Source organism: Equus przewalskii, chromosome X (genome assembly GCF_037783145.1).
Source record: "Equus przewalskii isolate Varuska chromosome X, EquPr2, whole genome shotgun sequence".
In the NCBI taxonomy this organism is placed as follows: domain Eukaryota; kingdom Metazoa; phylum Chordata; class Mammalia; order Perissodactyla; family Equidae; genus Equus; species Equus przewalskii.
In genome coordinates, this window is record NC_091863.1 from 25,755,470 (window position 1) to 25,779,218 (window position 23,749).

General features: G+C 35.2%; 1 protein-coding gene across 11 annotated transcripts in view; it reads right to left on the bottom strand.

Annotated features, from left to right (window-relative positions):
* DMD (dystrophin) overlaps positions 1-23,749 on the bottom strand; it is a 2,264,041-nt gene that overhangs the window by 725,554 nt on the left and 1,514,738 nt on the right. For all 11 annotated transcript variants that reach the window (XM_070604303.1, XM_070604310.1, XM_070604305.1 and 8 more), the window contains 2 exons: positions 13,578-13,725; positions 11,211-11,360 (listed from right to left, as the gene is read on the bottom strand). In XM_070604303.1, coding sequence (XP_070460404.1) covers positions 11,211-11,360; positions 13,578-13,725 — 298 coding nt within the window. The remainder of the gene's footprint in view (positions 1-11,210; positions 11,361-13,577; positions 13,726-23,749) is intronic.

A 23,749-nucleotide genomic window follows, 5' to 3' on the forward strand; every position in this document is an offset into this window, starting at 1 on the left:
TCTTAAATAATACCGGAGTCCTAAAGCTTTAAAACTGCTAATTTTGAATGAATGTGTAACTGAAGGCAGGCTCAATGTTTTGCAGAAACACCTGTACAAAAATTCATAGCAAACTTATGGAGGTAACCACTGGAGAAGAGATTTTAGAAGGTAGTATTAGCAGACTTAATAGCGGCTAGTAATTACTGGCTACATACTCTGCATCAGCCATTGCCCAAAGCAGTGAAGGAAGGGAAGAAATACCTTGATTTCTCCCCTCCTCCTGCTCTCCAGTCTCCTGCCCATGCCTCCCACTGGCTAAATGTATCCAGTAGCTGGTGGGCAAGGAAGCTTGGAAATATGGCAGGCAGAGGTCATCCTCTTGCAATATACAACATGGAAGGGGGAAAAGCTGGAATGGATATGAGAGGGGCACATCTGGGTTATGAATCCCAAGAAGGGCTATGTTTCAAAGATATAAATAAGTTGAATGTGCTCAGATGTTCTGTGGAAGTCGAATATGCATCCTCTGGGGTTGGATGGATGTGCTTCACACACACCAAGAGACAAAAGTTTTTAGAAAAAGCCTCACCAGTATCTCAGAATACACTGCCTGAATATTCCAACGAACAGGACTTGTGGTCAACTCACACACAGATTCTTGCCAGCCATCCTTTATATCCTTACTACTTCAAGTGTGAACCAAGGCCTAGAGTATTGGCATCACCTGGAAGCCGGCTGGGAATGCAGAATCTCTGATCCTACACAAGACCCACTGAATCAGAAACCTCATTTTAACAAAATCCCTAAGTGATTCATGTGTACATTAAAGTTTGAGAAATGCTGCTCTACATGATGGCACATAGATCCTCTTTCTTACCACCAGTATCAGAGTTTTATGACACCTACACCCTGTAATAGTAACCACAATTTAACTCCTCCTAACAAAGTATTATTGTATATATTGTGTCCTTAGTTCCTCACCGAACCCTGGGGGATGAGCGAAGAAGCCTCATAACACATCATCATTGTAAAAATGAGCAAACAGAGGCAAAACAAGATTATGTAAGTGGCCCATAGTTATGAGCTAGTGAATGGTGAATCTGCATTGGGACTAAGTTATTAACTGCAAGTTTAGTGATCTTTCCAGTGCTGAGATGAGGTGTGGAGGGTGGGAAAATGGAGCAGGGACAGTGATTACACAAACCATTACAATATTTGAGGGCACATTCAGAAGTAACCACTTATGAACCAAGTGAGAAATTGGAAAGGGGTGTCTTAAGAAAATGAACTCTTCATTCAAAGAAGCGATTATTTAATTGTATTGTATTCTAGCTTCGGTATTGATAATTGAAGATGTTAATGTCAACATCTCTTTTAATTATTTTAGTACTTAAAAATTGTTTTCATCTGCTCTCAAACTCTATAAAATCTTAACCGTAAAGTGTCATTTTATTTTCCTGTTTCCTGGGTTGTCTTTTATTTGTCGCCAATGAATGAGTGCCTATATAGTATCTGAAAATTAATTTTTCTCTCTGCCTTCACAAGCATTATCAATGATTCTAGCAGAAAGATACGCATCACTGATATAAATAAAACAATAAGCAGCTTCAAGGAGATAACTGTATTGGTCTAGGATTTGTAACAACAGTAAAAGCAGCAACAAAAGCAATCTTTGCAACAGTCATTTAAATTGTGATTGAGCCGCAGATTTTCATTCTTTTATAAATGTCTAAATAAGTCCAAGAATTAAATTGCCCTATTCAAAATTGTTGATGTCACCCACATCAAGAATAGACAGAATGTGTCACCTTCATAAACAATTTATTTTTAGACTGTGTTTTAGGTATTGTCATCAGTCACAGGTTGCCTATAGGTTGCAACTATCAGGACAAATGGAGTTTTCTCGAAATATCCTTGCAATGACTTTGGTTCCTGGCCCATTTCCTGGTCCATCTCTTTTTCTCCACACTTGGCCAAGCATGCCAAAGATGGACTATACTTTTCCCAGTGATAACTGAAAGTGTTCACAAATTATAACTGCACCACTCAGTTCGAATACTTTCACTTCTACAGCAAAACAAATTGACTTTCTCTAGCAACAGACAATGAAATGGTCTTTTTTCATGTCTTATATAACTAATAACAAGAAAATTAAAAGGCAGTACAACAAAATTTGTCCATCAGGTCTTTATCAGTCCCTTCATAACCCACACAGTGGCCTTGCCCTGAACTATAAGGTGGATAAATGAGGGGAATGCTGATTTTGGCATCCAGCTTACTCTCAGATAATCTAGCTCATCCTTCTCAGCTGACACGAGACAGAAATAACATCAAAGAGTGATAAACTCTTTCCTGCAAACCTGGGGTTCCACAGTTCGCTGGTCCCAGGTCTAATCTATCAATCCATTTTCTACACAATAAAAGGTAAGAAACCCATTACAGATCTGTTATAAGCCCTGGCAGGTGGTCTACAACAAAAACGGAATACATCAACCAACCCAGCATTCAGTGCCCCTTTTCCACCGTTTGAAGCACTAGGGGTCAGCTGACATGTATACACTAGTCAAGATTTAGTATTAAATTCTTTTAGGTGCGTAAATAAACACACATCTTGCAGTATAAGTAAATAAAGATTTGACAGAACAGTTTTTGGTATGATGCTGACCTTTTATAAAAATAGCACTCTTATTTTATTTTTGCTTTACTTATTGGCTTTGCATGTGACGTAATAAACAAAACCGGGTGAGAATCCACAATCTGTACTCTTATATACAGCCTTAATCTTCATTTGGCATTTGACTTCAGTTTAAGGAGCTGGTATATGAAACCCTCCATTCAAGGTCATTTCGGGATTATTAAATTATTAGAAAGAAAGGCAACCCCTCTAGTCTCAGGGTTAACATTATATAATCTAGTCATTCCAAGGCAAAGCCACTGCAGAAAAAAAATGAACAACATTTTATATTAACAAGATCTCTTTGTATATCATTTCTTCTTTCTAAAATTCATTGGTCTAGGGCAAACATCTTTGAGCTACTAAAGGACTTCAAAAATGTTACACTGAAGGTCAGAGTTATTACACTTTTCTTCTCTTTTTTCTTTTTATTATCATACCTTCCTTCATTTTAAATTCATTGTGAACAGGGAAGAAAGTTTGCCAAGAAGAGTCACATCTGTTTTTAATCTGAAATTAGTTTACCTTTTTAATAAAGTCTGGGCCACAGCATACTTGAACGACAAATTTTCATACTCAGTGCATACTTCCAGTATGTATATAGTGGAAAACTAAAGTTTTCATATGAAAATGAGTTGTTGCACAAGTATCAGTGCTTTACAATGCATGCTGGATTTTTGTTTGTTAATATTTTTAAAAATAGCATTCCATTGAAATGAACAAATCCACTAGTATTAGGTTGAGGTTTCCTAATTGAACGTTATCTAGCTCCAATGAAACTTTCTACAAATGGTTTCTGATCACTCCACCAAAATGGGGGAAACCAACAATAAGAATGAAGGCAGGGGAAGAGGGCGGGGAAGCAGTGTGGAGATTCAGTTACACTCTGTCTGGATTTCTGAGTTAAAGTCAGGTAAGTATATTAATTGCAAAGATCTCTGGGTTAACAAGGTCATCTTAAATCATGCTCATACTTAAAACATGAAAATGTTGGTGTTCGAAAACAATGATGGAATACTTGAACTTCACAGTGAATGTGAGGAGAAAAATCATTTCCATCATTTTCTAACACATTTTATCTGAAATGTTAGTTGGTCATAGACAATAAGAATAATGAGATCAGTGGAACGGGAAAGCACTGGCTGAAAATCCTCTATGCTTTCCATTAGGGCCTAACTCTCCTTTCTTTCAGCTCTCTGATTCATAATAGTGGCACATATTTCAGCTTTCTCCCCAAGAGCTATATTTATAACTGTTTGATTAAGATGATGAATATTATTCAGCCTTAAAAAAGAAGGAAATCCTGCCATATATAAGAATATGGATCTACCTGGGGGACATTATGCTAATGGAAAAAAGCCAGTCACAGAAGGACAAATACCGCACGATGCAACTTATATGAAGAATCTAAAATAGCCAAACTCATAGAAACAGAGAGTAGAATGGTGGTTACCAGGGGCAAGGGGGAGAGGGAAATGAGAATTGTTCAATGGGTATAGAGTTTCAGTTATGCAAGATGAAAAAATTCTGGAGATCTGCTATACAGCATAGCGCCTATAGTTAATCGTGTATTGTACTCTTAAAAGTTTGTTACGAGGGTAGATCTCATGTTTAGTGTTCTTACCACAATAAAAAAAAAAAGAAGGTGGCTCACTAAGAATTTTGTGCTTTGTCTTTGTGTTTTTCCGTTTAAATATTACCCATAATGTTTTATTAAAGCTAACATTTTTAACCAATTATATACTGTGCCAGATACTGTGTTATGTATTTCCCATGCACTATCTCATTGAATTTTCACCACAACCTGGAAAGTATTTTAGGTATCTGAATTTTAAGGGTGTTAAAACTGAAGTATGGACAAGGTAGGTAAAAGATCATACAGCTAGTGATGGGTTGAACCCATAATCCATAAACCTCACTATTAATCACTATTATAACACAATAAATTGCCTCCTCACAACTCCTATTTACCTTTTATTTGTTCTAAAATGCCTGATCCACCTTCTTGGCATTGCCTGAAGTTTCAATAGTTTGAAAAGTTAACCACTCATTGTTATAAACTTATTGTCATAAAAGAGTGATGAATTTGGTGTTAATGGCAATCAGGTTTCTTGGACAATCTCAACTTCTACACTTCAGTGTAGTGTCAAGGGAGCAGGGCTGCCACTGCTGATGAAAAGATTAGCAGGGATGATAATAATAGTTATTGAGTACTGGGCCAGGCCCACCTCTAAGAGCCTGATGTTTGTTCTCATAATTAGGGTGACCTTACACATAGTTTTTTAATCTTCTAAAGAGGGACATTCAAGAGAGAGAAAGAGGGAGCTATTAAAACTTAAGGAATAATAGGCAAAACCAGGAATGTCAGAGCAAATTGAGATGTACTCATGACACACAACCTAGTAAGAATCCCCATCTCAGTTTGAAACTATAGGTGGCAAAGTCAAGGATGCTTATGTTATAAACTTTTAATTACTACTTCCCCCTCAACTCTCAGCCTCACCCTATTTGGCAACCATAATTACAGATATGAATAGTTAGCATGCCAAGCCCTATGTAATTATGAATGTCCTTTAAATATGGCAAGGGTGGGAACTAATTACAATATGCTTCAAACAGCATGTGGTACATAGTGGTCACGCATTAGATCTTTGTTGAATGAATGATTTAATAAGTGAATAGATGTTACGATGTAATTAATAACTACATAAAAGAAACTTCCAAGATGAAGAATTTCCAAGAAATATCAGGTATATGCTGTAACAGTAAATAGGTGAATACCATTTTCTCGTAAAGATAGGCATATTATCCACAGAAAAATCACTTGAGCTTCACTAAAAAGTTAATAAACACTATTTATCTTGGCATAACTTTTGTATTTAAATAGAGAACAATGCATTCTCAAATAAGTCACATAAGCTTTCCAGGACTCAGTGTTCTAATTTAGAAGGTGTGAGTAATTTAGCTTCATTATGCTCCCTCCACCTATGAGCCTACAAAATAAATGCTCCATCTTTTCACCTTTTCAATTAAGTACAGGAAGCATACAATATGATTCAAAAATAAAGACTGATAAAACATATTTTAGTTCTAAATAATGGGTAGTTGAAAAAATATTTACACATAACACGTAAAAAGAGCCATGAAGAAAGGGGACACAAAGTGGCAAGGACAGGAGAAGATGAAAGAGGGATTAAAAGGTAAAGAGTCAGAGGAAGAGAGAGCATAGGAGAGAATGTGTCACATATGCTATCTGGGCAGAAGAGAAGTGACATATGTGCATATAGAAAAGTAGATTCATGATAGACATAGAAAGATGTCAATTCATAGGCAAAGACATACATAACAGAGAAAGAGGGAGAGAACGATAGTTATGGGAAGAAGCAGAAAGGGAGGGAGAACCCCCTACACCTACACATACATACACACACACACACACACACAAGTTCAGAGAATCTACAAAGAAATATGAAGACTGAAAAATGTTGAAAACAGAGTCAGATGTGTATGAAGATCATAGAGTGAGACAGAGAAAGACAAACACACAGAGGCTAGCTTTAATAACATTCCCATTTTGTGGATCTTGAGAGCATTATTGTTAAAGATTGTAAGGGTCAAGATATGTATTGGACAAAAATGAGGATATCACTTTACAATCCTCAGGTAGAGGGAGCCATAAATTTAAACTAAGGCCTGTATTTGGCTTTAAAGCAACATTTATCATCTCTGCATAAAGAGAGGCTACCCAGGCCAAGGCAAGTTGATACTTTTGCAATAGACTCCTTATAGGGTCCACCACTCCCTTAAAGGAACAGCTACATTACCTCCAATGGCTGTTTTCTCTATTTAGTAATGAAACATAAAGGTGCCCAAGTAATTGGTAAGATGGCTAACTACACAGGATACAGCATATTAGAGTTAGCTGTGGAGAAAGGCACCTGCCACCAGAGATGTGATAGTAGGACATTTTTCGAGACACTGTGTGTTAAGGAATTGAAATATTTGTATCCCAGCAATCATGACCTACTAGTTACAATTATACCACCCACTCTAGCCTTTGGATGGAGGAGAGGGCTGGAGAATAGAGGGGAAGGGTCCTCATTATTCTTCTCTAATGATGGAGAAGTTGAGGTTGAATGGCTATCAAGACTATCTCTTGATCATCTTGATTATCTTTCTTTACTTCTTTTTAAACTACTGACTTGTGTACTGATCTAAATCTGGTACTGATCATTTGTTTTCTATTCCTAAATTTAAACCAACCAGGATTGGGTGGCATAGGGATCGAGAAGAGACAATTAAATAATTTTTAATATGACTAATGAATAAGATTCCAAATTCTATGACATTTGGTAGCAAAGGCATAGCATTAAAATTATAATTTGGGGATGGGACACAGATATTATGGATGATATAGTAAGATAAGTCTACGCAATATGGTGTCCATAGTTTCAGTTTTAATTTTCCATCATAAAAAATTGACTTTTTATTTTGTTACAGAACAGATAAAACCTTGACTCATGTTTCACTATTCACAAAATTGCTATTGTGTGTTTTAGATAGTTCTCTCATACTTCCCGCAATTATAATTTTTGTGTTCCTTTTTGTGATATCAGGATGTATTGAGATATTGTGGAATATTTTGGGGCATGTCTCCTCCTTGTTCTCTTCCTATGAGGAATGATTTTATTCGTATTGTTATGTGGCTACAAAATTTAATTACTAGGAAAACACATTCCCTCCATATGCAAGTGTCTAATATTAAACATGGCTGTTTTGAAACCATTAAAGGAAGAAACTTTACATTTTCAGTAGGAAAAAAATTCACCTTAAGGTGTTTTACTCTGATTATTCACATAACTGAAAGAAAGTGCTGATATATAAAAATAAGGGAATTTTTTTCAAATACCTAGTTGTTTGAATTATAGAGACCCAAAGACACATTTTGATTTTAATGTCATAAAATTGATACTTATTTCAGTTCATAAATATTTTATCAGCCATGTAAATGATCTGTTACAAGAACTTCAGCATCATCAATTAAAAAATATAATAAATAACCTAACACAATTCAAAACGAAGCCTCTAGTATTTCCTTTTCAAATCATCAACACACAGAAACTTTCCTCAGTATAACTTTTTCATACCTCTTAATTTAGTTGGGTGCTTATGAATAACAAGCAATTCTTTACAGGCAATTGTGCCATTTTTGAAAGAAGCCCTTTTACATTACATGAAAATTATAGTTCTGCAATATCTTCTTGGCATGGATTTGCTCCTGGTTTAAAGGATTACAATTTGCTTTATATTTTGGATAGAACAAAATTAACAAGTATCAAATATGCTCAGTAAGGTAGTAGAAAACTGTGGTCAAAAGTGGATGAGAGGTTTCAAAACATCCTTGAAAAGTGGAAAGCACATTATGAGGAAAGTATATATGGGGACATAAAAAGTAAGGGAGAAGTAGCCTTGGGTACAAGGGCATCTGACCTTGGCAGAACCTGGAAGTGTTTAGACGAATGATGCCATGATGGTTTGGGCTAAGAAGCGGGTTAAAATTGGGGTACTGAAAGTTTGTAGATGGAAATTTTCCCCTGGTTCAAAACTACCACACAGTGAATGGTCTTCTCTTAGCACCTACCTACAAGCAAAAATAAACACAAACCAAAACAAACAAGAAGCGTGTGGTTCTTATCTAAAGAAATTGAACTTGGTGTCTGGAAAGAATTTCAGCAGTTGGTGTGGGTACCTCAGAATAAAGCCCACTGCATTATACAATTTGAAGGCATCTTTCAGCAAAAGAATCAGTGCTCTGACTTAGCACATAGAGTAAAATATCCCAGTCAACAAGACCCACCCAGGTACTTAGACCTCACAGTCTTTCTATTTTTTCATTCTTACATAAAAATATATCAAGGATCACTAGCTGTACAAAGAAAGTCTACAGCCCCAAAAGAGAAAATGACAAGGAAACAAATTCCTTGAAAGCCACAACATACAAAAGCTGACACACAAAGAAATGAAAACTCTAACAATCTCTGTATCCTCTAAAGAAACTAAACCAATTATCAAAGACTTTCCCACAAAAACAATAATTCCATGCCCAGATAGCTTTACAGATGAATTCTTTGAAACATTTTAGTAAGAAATAATACTGTTCAACAATTTCTTCCAGAAGAAAAGAGAGCACCTCTCAACTTGTTTTATAAGACTAGTCTAACATTGCTATCAACACTTGAGACGGCTGTTACAAAAAAAAATTACAGACCATTTTCTGTCATGAGCAAATATATAAAAATTCTAAACATTAGAAAATTGAATCCAGCAATCTATAAAAAGTACAAGACATCATGACTAATAGGATTTATTTCAGAAATCCCAGAGTAGTTTCACAGTCCAAAACCAAAGGCTATAATTTACCACATTTACACAAAGGAGAAAAATCATTTAATCATTTTAATAAATGCAGAGAAGCTGTTTGAATATGTTTAATACTTATTCATAATAAAAACCTTGATAAACTGGGAGTAAGAAGAAATTCCTTAATCTGATTAAGAGGACCTACAAAAAGTCCTACAACAAATATCATCTTTAATGATAGCTTACTGAAAGCTTTCCACCTGAGACAGGGAATAAGCCAACGCTTCCCATTATCACACTTTTATTAAACATTGTTTTGGAGATCCTAGTCTATGCAAAAAAAATAATTAAAATCATAAGGATTCAAAGAAACTACCTCTATTTGACGACACAATTGTGCACATAAAATAAACCAAAATATTCTACAAACTACTAATATTAATAAGTAAATTCAGCAAGGACACTATGTATATGCTTAATACACAAAAATTCATTATATTTTTATACACTAGCAACAAATAGATAAAATTTAAAATGAATTCCATTTATAATAGGAGTAAAACATCAAATGTCTGGGATTAAATCTAATAAAATATGTGCAGGTACTCTGGACTCAAAGCTGTAAAATATTACTAAAAAGGCATTAATGAAGACCCAAATAAATGGCAGGATGTCTCACTTTTCACAATTAGATGACTCAATATTGTAAATATGTTAATTGATCTACAAATTCAACACAATTCCAATCAATATCCTGGCAGGCTTTAGTAAAAATGGACAAGTTGGTTCTAAAATTTATTTGGTAAACCAAATAATCAAAAATAGCAAAGGCAATCTGGACTAAGAAGAACAAAGTTGGAAGGTTTACACTACCAGATCCCAAATCTTTTTATAAAACAATTGTATATATATATATACAATGGAATATTATTCAGTCATAAAAAGGAATGGAGTTCTGATACATGCTACAACATAGAAGAAACTTGAAAACATTATGCTAAGTGAAATAATCTAGACACAAAGGGACAAATATAGTATGAGTCCACTTACATGAAATACCTAGAATAGGTAAATGCATAGAGAGAGAAAGTAGATTAGAAGTTACTTTGTGTTGGGGGCATTGGGAGGTAGGGGGATGGGGAGTTATTGCTCAATGGTTACAGAATTTCTGTTTGGGGTGATGAAAAAGCTTTGGGAATAGATGATGATGAAGGTTACACACTGTGAATGTAATAAATGACACTGAATTGCACACTTAAAAATAGTTAAAATGACAAATTTTGTTATATAATTTTTACCTCAATTAAAAAAATAAATATACCCAAACCACTGAATTGTGCACTTTAAAATGGGTGAATTGTATGGTTTATGAATTATATCTTGATTAATCTGTTAAAAAAATGCTTGCGATTAAGCCAATATGGTACGAGTCAAAGGACAGACATAATCAAATGGAAGAGAATAGAGAATCCAGAGGCAGATTCATACATAAATGTTCACTGGATTTATGACAAAGTTGTCACAACAGTACAGTGGGAAAAGGGTTATCTTTTGATAAATAGTGATGGATCAATTGATGTTGGTTTTCATTATAAATTCAGATGTACCACTTAGCTTTAAAGACTAAGTATGCATTAATTTGATAAGCATGTTTAAATATTAGATTTAAAAAGTATCCGAGGTAGAAAGATAACGACTCACAAGTTAAGCAACTAAGTAATAGTAATAAATAAATAAATTAATTAATTAAAAAGATACCTTTTGGAGAAGGTTAGCATGCATTAACTACTAAGTCTATACTATAGGTAAGGATAAGTAATTCTGATTTATGATACTTGTTGAACTGGATTCACCACCATCTTGCTTAAAAACTGTCAATATACACCTAAACAATGAATTAATTACTTCATCTCTTTTCCAGTCTAATTCTTTAGAATGATTCCCGCAAAGTAATAGTAATGTATTTTTTGGCACTTGGTCATTCATGTACCATCCCACCATCACCATACTTTCCATCCACAACAAATCATACAGCTAAATCAAATGGTCAGGGTAAAAACAAAAACAAAAACAAAACAACAATCCACATACCAGTCTCCCTGCCACCCACCCCCCCCCAATAAAGCGCCCAGGAAACAAAACAAACATTTGCAACATTTAACAAATGCAACAGGGGAGATGGCTAATGTCTAACCTTTATCCACTGAAGATTTGTCTGCTTGAGCTTATTTTCAAGTTTGTCTTGATCTTCTGGACTTATGGGAGCACTTACAAGCACTGTTCCTCCTGTTTCATTTAATTGTTTTAGAATTCCCTGGCGCAGGGGCAACTCTTCTGCCAGTAACTGAAACAGACAAATGCAACAACGTTTAAAATGAATTACAGTACAGTCCCAACTACCTAGTCTTTGCCTCTATTGATTAGTCTGTCAAAATAAAGCAACTTGACCGAAGGCCCACGGCTATCTCAAATACCAACAGTTCTCTACAGAGCTCGGAGCTGATAGACTGAAACACGCAGTCCTAAGCAGATGAGCCTGTGCTAGAAAGGACCAGAATATCTCATCCCTCAGACATTTTTTCCCCAGAGAAAAATGTTATGTGGTATGATGAGCTCTAAAGCAACGCCCCAAACAGATTTAAGAGTCTGAAAATACATCTCTATCAGAAGTAGAACAATCTGGATAAACTCATCCTCCTCTCAGGTATCAAGCCTCTGTGCTATAATCTACCACTGAGTAAGAAATTGCAGTATCATGTGAAGAGATAACTAACATTGAGAACATACCAGGTACCAGGACTGGGCTAAGCTCTTCACGTATATTATCTCAGTTAATTTTTGTATAATAACTCTATGAAGTAGATCCTTTTATCTTTCTTTTATATAGAAGGAAACTGAGACAGAGAGGTTAAATACCAACAGAGAAGTTAATTACCAGGTCCAATGACACAAAAGTAGCAACAGAGCCGTCATTCAAATTTGGGCCGTTTCATTCAAGAACACTTATTTTTGACTCCTTCACATCCTTCAATTTCTCTTATTCATTCAGCATCACATTATAAACGTCTTTTCCTAAGACTTACAAAACCGCCATGGTTTTAAGAACTGTCTTTTATTTATTTGTGTCACCTGAGAGCTGCAGTGTCCAATACAGTACCACTAGTCACATGAGGCTATTTAAGTGCAAATTAATTAAAATTCAATAAAATAAAAAACTCAGTTCTTCAGTCACACTAGCTACATTTCAAGTACTCAAAAGGCACATACAGCTAATGGCTGCTGAAATAAATAACGGAGAACACTCCTATCATCATAGAAAGTTCCACTGGACAGTGCTAATCTAGACAGACTAAGAAGAAAATCAGTGCATATTTATTAATAAGTGAATGCTGCTAAACATATCTTTTAAATGAGTTATCAATTACATTGCTATATATGACACTCAATACATTCAGGAAAGATGAATTTTCAAGAGTAGACTGAGTTCATTTTTCCATGACATAACCATGTTCAAATGAACTCTGGATCCAAAACTTTATTTTTTGAATCTCAAATACCTAACACAATATCTGACATATACTATGGGCTTAATATTTATTTACTGAACTAAGTGATATTTTTATTTTTATACTTTATCATGTGTTCAGGTACAAATTTCTTGTTTCACAGAAATAAGTGGTTGGCATTGGAGTCTAATTTGCATGTGCAAACTAACTGAATCATTGATAAAGGAGCAATTCTGCTTCCCTTTGATTGTGTGACCTCGTAAAATGAGGATAATAGCAACCATTTTGAAAGTTTGATATCAAAATTAAATAAAATAGCAGATGTAAATACATCTAATATTTAGCACATAATAGGGGATGATTAAATGTTAATTTCTTTTTCCCTTTCACCTTCTGTTCAAGAACTAAAGTAAAACAGATCCAAAAGAGTTTCTTTCCTAAAACTAAAACCATGAAAGTTAATCCAACCACATAATCAGACATGTCAGTCAGCCAGGTGAGGTAATCAGCAATAAGCAGATACTGTGATGGAAGGTATGAAAAGCCACTTGAATAAGCTGGATGTCTATTCGACCAGTATAGAATGCAGACCAACACCAGGACCCCCCCCCCCCCACAGATAACAGATAAAACAAACCAAAACAAAATATTGCTTCAGGCAAATAGAATGCTATTAATTAGCAGCTGAAGTTGTGGGTTTTATTTGGCAATTAAGGTCTTCCCTAAGAAAAGGAATTCATTTCCATAAAGATTCTCCTCAGTTTTTAAAAATAATTTGGAGCTGTGGAATTCTCCAGTAAGTCTAAAATTAATTTCAAATTAGTTTTAAAAATACTGCCAGGCATTTTACACACACACACAAATACACTTTTTTTTAAAAAAATATACTCATTGGGAAACCCTAGGTTAAGACAAAGTAAAGTTGTGAGAAAAATTAGTGAGGAACTATCAATAACCTAATGGGCAGGAAATCAACAATTAAATACATTAAAAAAATAGATCCATATACTCTTTATACAAGTAGGCTGTGGGGGGATTTTAGAAAATAAAATTACCTTGACTTGATCAAGTTTTTCTTTTAGCTGCTGCTCATTTCCAGGTTCAAGTGGAACACTAGTAACGTTATCCGCTTCTTCCAACCATAAAACAAATTCATTTAAATCTCTCTGAAATTCTGACAAGATATTCTTTTGTTCTTCTAGCCTGGAGCAAGAAGAATAAAATTGTTATAAACAACATATTTCTCAAACTTTTTCTTTTAAAGAAAACTGAAAAAAAAAAAAAACATGGCACACACTCTTAAGAAAATAAGCTATCTAAATATCGTAACAATATACAATTTTTAAAGAAAATTTATTCACTTTGAACAAAGCAATTTCAATATCTCAAAAATCTCTAAAATATAAGAGATTAAAACTGGTCGAAAAATTCTAATTTTAAAATTCCAAAATATTATGATATTAAACGAGAGCATGTTTCTCAACCTCAGCACTACTGACATTTAGCGTTGGATAACTCTTAGTTATGAGGGGCTGTTCTGTGCATTGTAGGAGGTTTAGCAGTACCTCTGACCTCTCCCCACTAGATGCCAGTAACATCTCCCCAAGCTGTTACAACCAAAAATGTCTTGAGGCATTGCTAAACATCCCCTTGGAGGCAAAATTGCCCCTGGTTGAGAACCACTGCACTAGAGTAAGTATATAATATGAAATTGCATGTTTTAAAATGCTTAAATAAAATACACTTTTATGGAAAATTGTAAGGTAAAAGTAAAAACAAGAGAATTCATATAAAAACACTAAATTATTACACGTTAAAATGTTTTCCAGATTTTGACTCACAATACTTTTTGAGGAAAGAGGGAAATGATTTAAAATACTTAACATATGTTGTGCTAGCGGAAGTTTTTAATTACAAAAGGGCATGTACTATATGTTATTCCATTAGCCATAAATTTATTCTTACATATTGAATCATAACTCAGCTGAGCAAAATGGTCTGAACTTAAAACGATTTACAATTTTTTGTATTGTTGTCTTTCGGGAGGTAGAAAGCTCTTGTAGGTAAGCTTTTAATTGAAGTATAATATATATACAGGAAAGTGCACATATAACCGCATAGCTCAATATAGTTTTAAAAATCAGACACACTGAATAACCAGAAAAAGAAATAGAATGTTATCAGAAGCCCAGAGGTCCCCTCTTGCCCCTTGCAGTTACTGCCTCCAAGTGTAACCTGGATCCTGTCCCCCTTGATTATTTTGCCTGTATTGAACATTACGTATATGGAATGATGTGGTATATACGCTTTGGTGTCTTGTCTCTTTCACTCAATATAGTGGTTTACAATAATCATTCATGTTGTGTGTAATTTGTTGACTCTCCCCCTGCTGTATGGTATTGAATTGTATAAATATATAAATATATCCCTGTTAGTGGACATTTAGGTTGTTTCCATTTGGGGGACGTTTAGCTAGTTTTTTTGTTCTGCTTGAAGTTAACACATATTTATTGAGGGCTTACTAATTTCCAGGAACTCTAATGGGCATTAGGATTAGAGATAGATATGTTATGTACCTTGCCTTGAGGATCTCACAGTCCATAGCAAGAAACAAGCATGTAAACCAAGGACTACGATGGAGTATTGTAGCAGGATATACTACTTCTGGGGAGGGCATAGGAGACGTTCAGAGAAGATAATGGTCTACCTGGGTCTTGAAGCATGAAGAGAGATCTCCATTGGTAGAATTAAGACACAGACTGTCTCATTCACAGCCTGTGCAAACAGGGCGTTCAGAGAACTACAATTACACTCATTTCCCAAACCAGATCTGGTTATTGGATTTACGCTCCCCTATACTCAGTTTTGCTCTTTTGTCCAAAGCTTGGCTAAAGTCTGTTCTGGGGCAGATGAGGAGACACTCTCTTCTCTGTCTATTCTTAACACAGCAGATCCTATGAAAACCCAAGTCTTGTTATGGGATTCCTTGAAAACCCAAGTTGTATCATACCACCATTGCACTCAAAACTCTTCTCATGCTTTCTGATTCATTCACAGCAAAAGCCAAAGTCACTACAGCATTCTACAAGGGTCTAGATCTGTGCTGTCCAACACAGTAGGCACCATCACATGTGGCTACTGTGCACTTAAAACGATGTAAGAGGAATTGAGATGTGCTTCAAGTATAAAATACACACAAGACTTCAAAGACCTGGTACAAAAAAAATGACCTCTGTACCCTCTATTCAATTTTGCTGTGAACCTAAAATCACTATAAAAATAAAACTATTTAAAAAAAATGTAAACCATCCAACTAGTACTTTTTATATCATGTACAGGTTGAAATAGTGTTTTTAATATATTGGGCTAAATAAAATATATTTGTTTCACCTGTTTCTACTCTTTGTTAATGTGCAACTAGAAAAATTTAAATAACATATGTGGCTCACCTTATTTTCCTATGGAACGTCTGCCACATGAATGAATCAATTCTGCCATCGTTCTTTTCAATCTTGCACGCATTTCTGTTTTAAAAGAATCTTTCCCATTCTTTGCAATACTGATTCTGAAATGTGGTCTAATTCACTCACTCACCAATGTGCACTACGGTATTTCACCACATTAAGGATACCTTCAGTTTGAAGGTCGTATATCATCCTAAGAACTACTGGGTCATGGTTGGAGTGGAGAATGCTATTGATTAAACTGTGACACATCACTTAGAGGTTTTGTTTCACCAAGAAATTGTTCTTTTAGATTAATTTACATTTTTGTCACATATTCCTCTTGCATATGCATAAAAAGTAAAATATAAGAGAAAAATTGGTGAGGTATTCCTAAACTTCTTCATATTTAGAGCCTGACTCTCCTGTATCACTTTTCCCTTCAGAGTAACCAACGTCTGTCTTTTTCCACACAATATCATCCTCTGTTGCATCAAGAGTGTGGTATCAATGTAGCATTTCTTAAGAGGGCTTCACTATTGTTTCTCGGATTTTCTTCTAAACTGCATGTGGCCTGGCCAGCAGAGACTGTAAAACCCATCCTGATTTCAGCGATGTTAGTGTGATAAAATGTGAAGCTTAGAATGGATAAAATTTGGTTAGTTTGCACAGCCTCTCACCACTGACATAATGACTCAGCTTCTTTTGGCTGCTACCATGTTGCTGGTTGTTTCTGGATTTTTTAAAAAAATTCATAATGTGATGACAGTTTACTGTTATCTTTAGTTTGTAATTATGAATGGATATTATTATCAGCATTATCTGCCTGATGCCTGAGCTTATTTTCCATTAATAGAGTCAATAAAGATTTGGCATTAATTTTCATGGGAATTAGTGTTTGATTATACGGGTTTTTGCCAATGACAAATATTTTGGCCCCTCTTGTACATGTAAAGTAAGGATGCCCACAATAAAGCCTAATCTTGCTATTACTGGTTAGCAAGATATTCAAGATTTATGGAGGAAGAGTCAGGGGATGGAGCTGGAGGCTGGAGGCTGGGTTACGAAGCACCTAGAATGTTGTGTTTTAATCTATAGGTGATGAATTAATCAAAGGTTTTGAGTAAGGAAAGATTTATTTCATTCAAAGCTCACTTTGGCTACTCTGGAAAATGGATCCGGGCAAGGGTGGTAAGACAAAAGACTGAGGAATCAAGTATGAGACTATCACAACAGGCCAGGCGATAAAGTAATAAAGGTCCAAATCATGAAGATGTAGCAAGGGAAAAGAAGACAGGATAAGTTTAAAATGTAGATGGAGATTCAACAGGACTTGTGGATAAAAAGAGAGAGATTAGTATTAGTCGCTAACAATTATTGAGAACTTACTACATGGCAGCCACTGCATCAAGTACATTACTACTATCAGATGGGTACTCATCTTTCCTCATTTACAGACGAAAGAAAATGAGGCTTAGTATTTTGCCCAAGGTCGTAGAGCTAATAAGTGGTCAATCCATTGTTTGTTCAGTTCTGTATCATCTGGGTCCAGAGTCTGTGCTCTTTACCTGTCCAGTATATTACATCTGGTCTAGGAGCGCTTCCACACTATTTGGCTGTGTAGATGGTATTTACTCCAGCTGAGAGTACATTTAATTGTATCTAATATTTAGGGGAAACTACTAGTTAAAAAAATAGAAATATCTGGAGCTCAGGGGAGAGAGGAGAGCTGGAAATAGGGAATTCAGAGTCATCAGCAATGAGTTGGTAGATAATGCACGGTAAATTAGCTTTTGAACTGATAATTTACACTTCATATTTGGCATCTTCTGAGTCCATGCTTTCTTCATTTTCAGATTAACGATTGACTATTCTCCCGCCTGCTTATTTAAATTGAAAAATAAAAGAAGAGAAAGTCCATTTCACAGCCTTTCACTGATTTCTTATGTATGGGTAACCAGTGGCTCCTGCTCCTCCTCCAATCTCCCTGCTTTGACATGGAAAGCCAAAGGAATGCCTAGGGTGTCCTTCTGGCCTCTCCAAGAGCTACACAGACCTGAAGCCCCTACCATTGGTTTTAGAGAGATGAAAGGGGGGAAGGGAGGCAACTGACCCCCGTCACAAACACTGCACTCCCCACAAAGCTAGCTATCCCATCCCATCTGAGTCCTATTAACATTGACTGGGACACGGGGTACAGTGGACGTTGGAAATCACTGGTGGTAGACATAATACCACTGTTATTTCTCAGTAAATCCTATGGGGAAGGGGCTCACCTCAATTGCTGGCAGCTTGTTTTACAATGTGGGATAGCACCATTTTTCTCAGACTCTGGACTTAGAAGCAATTCTAGAAGAGAAAAAATTCTACTATAGATGTCCTTTATTGGTTTAAAGTTGTAAGCTGGCTGAAATCCTTGGGTCCAGGTTTCAAAGGTATATGTCAGTCTACCTTCCTCTTTCTCTCTTTTTTACTCTCTTTGCAAGTTTTTGCTTTCTTTAGTATTTGACTTCAGATCACCTTGCACAGAGTTCCAAATACTGGAGCAACCTTATTTCTACCAATCTTCCTCATTTTAGTTAAGGAAAACATTACTAAAATCTGATTACATTTGCAAAACCTAGACAGATGGGTAAGACTTTTCTCAGCCTTCATGTAGAAACTGACGATTTCAGGGAGAAAAAAAAAAAACCCAAACACAACAAACAAAAACTCAAGGAGTAGGAAAGAGTAATATCAAACCAAAAAAAAAAAAAGAAAAACAAAAGCTCCAAACCTAGAATAAAATTCTAAAATCAAATACCCCACCTCTACTTCAAACACATCTCAAATTAATTTCTTGCATATTTGTTCCTTTCGAGAATATCCAGCCAGGAAAAAGAGGGGGGATGTACTTATTCATCGTAATTGAGATTTATGTATTTAACTGGGATCAAACTCTATAAACATTCCATACCTATTTTCTTCATTTAACATTCTACTGTATTTCCTCAGGTCATAAATTATTCTTTGAAAAATTGATTTTTAAGATCTGAGTAATAAGCCACATATGGGTACACTACTTTTCACCATTCTTCTGTTATTAGGCAGTTAGTCTGGCTCCAGTTTTTCAATATAATAAATCACCCTACAACAAATACATTTGTTTATGCATTTTGGCTCATGTGTCTGCTAATTTCCTTAAAATAAAGAAGAAAAATTAACAATAAGAATACTAATGATTTAGATACACATTGCTAAATTTCTTTGCAATGCTGGTAGTAAGAACATTCATACACTTCCATCAAGTTATAAAATACTTGTCTCAATATACTTTTACCGCTATTGAGGATTACGATTTACATATTCGATAGAAGGAAAATAGTTTGTCATGGATGTTTTAAGAAGGTTTTTAAATAGAAAAGCCACAAAATTTTGTAAATGTGTGTATATTTGTCACTTCTGTTTCTACTGTCGATTCTCTGCTATGTCTGTTGCCCATTTTTCCTCAGGGTTTTCTTATTTGTTTACAAGATCTCTTTTCACATTGTCTTAAAAATATATTTACTTGAGAATATTTTTTCCAAGTTCCCTTTTACCTCTTAGTTTTTAAAATATTTTTCTTTGTTTCTAAATAAAATTTTATCAATTTCTTTCTTTGTTATTTCTTTCACTGATACTATGCTGAAAGTTGCGACCATCCTACAATTGTTTAGATAGTTGCCTTTACTTTATTCTGGATATTTTCATTAAAAATACCTAAATATTTTCCATCTTAAATTTATATAGTTAAGTTTCCGACCTTGAAGGGTTTTCCAGAAACTATTTTTCCCAGCACTCTCTATTCTCTATTGATTTGTGGTGATTTCTACATTACATTTTGTGTTTTATATGTAATAAGGTTCTGTTTGCTGATCTGCTGTAGATTTTTTGACAGTAATGCACTACTTCAACCATTACTGCTTTAAAGCATGTTTAACTTCTGGTAGGTTAACCCCATCTCCTTCCTTAGCTATTCTAATTTATGTAATACAAGCATCATTTGGTCAAATTACAAAATAAATCTCAATGAGGACTTTGATAGGGATTCCATTAAATCAATAAATTAATTTGTGAAGAATTACTATCTTTCCAGTATAAATCTGCTAAATTTTCTATGTTTACAGTGTATTTGGACACTGAGTGTATCTGGGACTCATCTGTGCACTATAAATAATTAAGTACGTTTTCTAATTAACCTTCAGCATCAGTTTGAAAGGCAGTGACTTGCATATGATTTTACGGATATTAACTGTATACTAATTTAGAAAACTCTTAAGAACTCTCACATAGAATAAATCATCACTTCAAAAGTAAAAGCTTTGGCTAAGCTATTTGCCATAATCTTTCTTTTTACGTAATGTTTGTGGAAAACTTTTTTCTGATGATTTAATTTTTTAAAAAGTACAGCATCTTTTAAAATATGAAAACATTTGGTAGTCATTTCTTGTCTAGATTTGTTTTTTATACTTTGAAATATAAAAAAGCTGGTGCCCAAATCCCACCGGGACCTTGTTATAATCTGCTTTTTCAAGCCCATGTGTTTTTTGAAATTTCAAAAGCCTCGATTTGAAGTTTTAAAAGCTGCAATTTGAATTTATGTATTCAGATGATTGCAGAAAAGTGAAGGAACGCAGTTAGCATTTCCAGGCTTGTCTCTTGACAGAACAGTTTAAATGTGCTTTATATTGGCATTCATCACATGAAGTGTTATTTCTTTGTTTACCTACTCGCTTAATGCTTATGGTAGGATTTATTCAGGCATGTGGTAGTAATAATAATGAATGGGATATTTAACATTACCCATCTGCAATTAAGTGCTAAATATTTTACTTTTAGAGGCATTTCAGTACATTTAGCTATTTTTTCTTTTAAAAAAAGAATGGCTTCTGTTTGAAATATTGGCTCTGTTGCCGTTTACATTATAAATGTTCTTAATGCAATTGAAGGAAGCACATATTATGATGGGGAGAGATTTGCATAATCAGAAAGGAAGAGTTACTGATGTGTTGCTAAATTCAATGAATTTAACATTAACTCTTAATGAACATTTTCTGTGGGGCTGCTCTTACGGTAAAAGGAAAAGACTGCCAAATCACAAGGCATGATTTCAGAGGAGGAGGATCTACCAAGCGTTTCAGGCCAAGTACTAGAATTTTCACATTTGAATCTCTTTTAATAATACATCCTGTGTATTGCTTTCCTAATATTCCCAGTGAAGAAACGGAAGCACAGTGACTTACATTCCATATATATCCAAATATAAGATGACTATCTATCTCATATTCCAAATGAGAAGTTCCTCTAAGTTTTTGATCAACTAAACACAGAAACTCCCGAAAACGTAGGTGGAATCATCATTTCTACGTATAATGCTTTATTCACTAATTTGTGCATACTAATTTAAAATTAGATAATATAACATTATATTAGACAGATCACATTTCCCCATTCATAGTTTACACAATTGTGTAAGCACTTTCACACACATCTTCAAAGCTGGAATTGTCATCCCGGTAGGTGCATTTTTTGAGTCACCTATTTCAGTTTTCGAGATGGTATCATCCTCACTTCTGCCCACGTGGCCTGAAGTGAGGTGCTGCTGGTCTACGTGTAATGTTCTACTGGAAATTTTACTGCGAGCCAGAAGTACACATTTACATAAGACAGTTTTATGTTATATAAAGACAGTTTTTCTCTTTTCTGTGCCATATGTCTGTGAGCTACACAATGTAACCATTTACTGAGTTGCTTTTAAAATAATCTTTCCAGACCTTGTTTACGGTGGCAGCCAATTCTTGAAATTGTGATGTCATACCACCAAAGTTAATCACTACTTCCGTCACATTTGTTTTCTTCCTGTTCTCTTTTTCTTCTCTATCCAGTGACTTCTCCAAGCAACCAAATTAAGTGTTAATTGAGATTAAGCCAATAGGTTTTTCCCAGAGAGTACTTTGTTGTTTTGAGCAAAATCAAACAAGCGATTATCTTGTAATTTGAGAAACTTTAGGAGGATTCAAATACAAGCTATCTTTTAAGGAAAAAAAATAATGTTTAGGTACATATAGAAAATTCCCCAGGTCACTGTCTCTATGGGGCACTGTCAGAATCAGAACCCAGGCATCAACTCTATTGTTAAATCAGCATGCTTCCCATATCTGGCTAGTGATTGAGTTACACAATCAGACATTCATTCATTTTGTCTACAGTTTTTTTCCTTATTAAAATGAAGTGCTCCTGAGAGGGATAACATATCAAGGTTTCTCAGTTGTCTATTTCTCAATATTAAGGAAAACATTAGCAACTTGTGGGTAGATGGGGAGAATGAGAAGAGAAATCATGAAGCTTAGCAGTGAGAGTTACTGAAAGGAAAAGAAGTCCAAATCTGAGCCCTGCAAGTCATTAGTTGAGTGTGTGACTTGGGCAAGTTACCTAACCACAATAGGCCTCGGTTTCCTCATCTTAAAATTCGGACAGTAAACACTGCATAATGTGCTTGTGTGGATTAAATTTGCTCTCAGAAACCCCAGCTTTTGCCTAGTGCTTCACTATAGCATTCAACAAATGGTATAGAAAATAAAAAGCTTAAAAAAAGGGAGAATCTGGATCCTGAGCTGCTATTTCTATCTCAGAGTTTTGCCTAAGCCAACAGACTTATATACATAAAAGTATTTATAAAGCATGTATGAGCCCACAGGGGGACTCTTTGAAATTGAGCTTTTGGATGAGCCAGTTGACAGCTCTATTTCTCTCTTCTGACAAACTTCCCAGACAAATTTTGTTGGGGAAACACAATTAGAGTCAAAACACCAATCTGCGAGTAAATGTGCCGTCAGACGAGACTACTTCTAGATGAAGTAGATGTATGATTACAATGCAACAAACATTTATTGAGGGTCTGCTGGTGTCCAACGATATGGCAGTCAACGTAGGCAACAAACCTTGCCCTTGTGGGGCAAGCCACATTCTATTAGGGGAAGACAGACAACAAGCAAGATGAAGAAGTGAAATATATAGGTATGACGCAGTGGTAACTGTTACAGAGAAAAAAATGAATCAGGAAGAGAGGGAATATTGAATTTTATAAAGGGTGATCACAGAAGGCTTCACTGAGTAGGAAGTATTTGAGTAAAATCATTATGGGAGAAACTGGCTAGCTACTCATCAAAAAACTTGACTCTTCTTTTACCCATGAAGCTAGCTGTCATTTCCATCCTCCCTTGCCATTAGATGTAGCTACATAACTGAATTCTAGCCAATGGAATGTGATCAAAAGCAATGAATGTTCACTGAGTTCAGGCCTGGCTCATAAACTTACCTCACATATATGATATTCATTGTTCTTTCTCTTTCTAGCGTAGAAAAGCATAGTGATTTGAAAGTCACATGTTAAAAATATCAGAGCCACAAAATCAATGTAGCCTGGGTCCCTAATTCACAATTTGGAGGGGAGCTCTCTGTTAATCAGAAACAACTTTTGGAATTTTGCATGAGTAAGAAGTTTCTATTGTGTTAAGCCACTGAAATGTGGGGCTTTGTAAATAGCAGCTTGAATTAAGCTGGGTAATAAAGGAGGTGAAGGAGCAAGCCATGCAAACATTCGATGGAAGAACTCTAAGCACAGGAAACAAGTACAAAGGACCTGAGGCAGGAGTATGGTCAGAATGTTCCAAAAACAACAAAGAAGTGAAAAAAGATGTTTAGAACACAATGAGAGAAGGGGAGAGTAGTAGGAGATGAGGTAAGAAAGCCAAATCTTAAGAGAT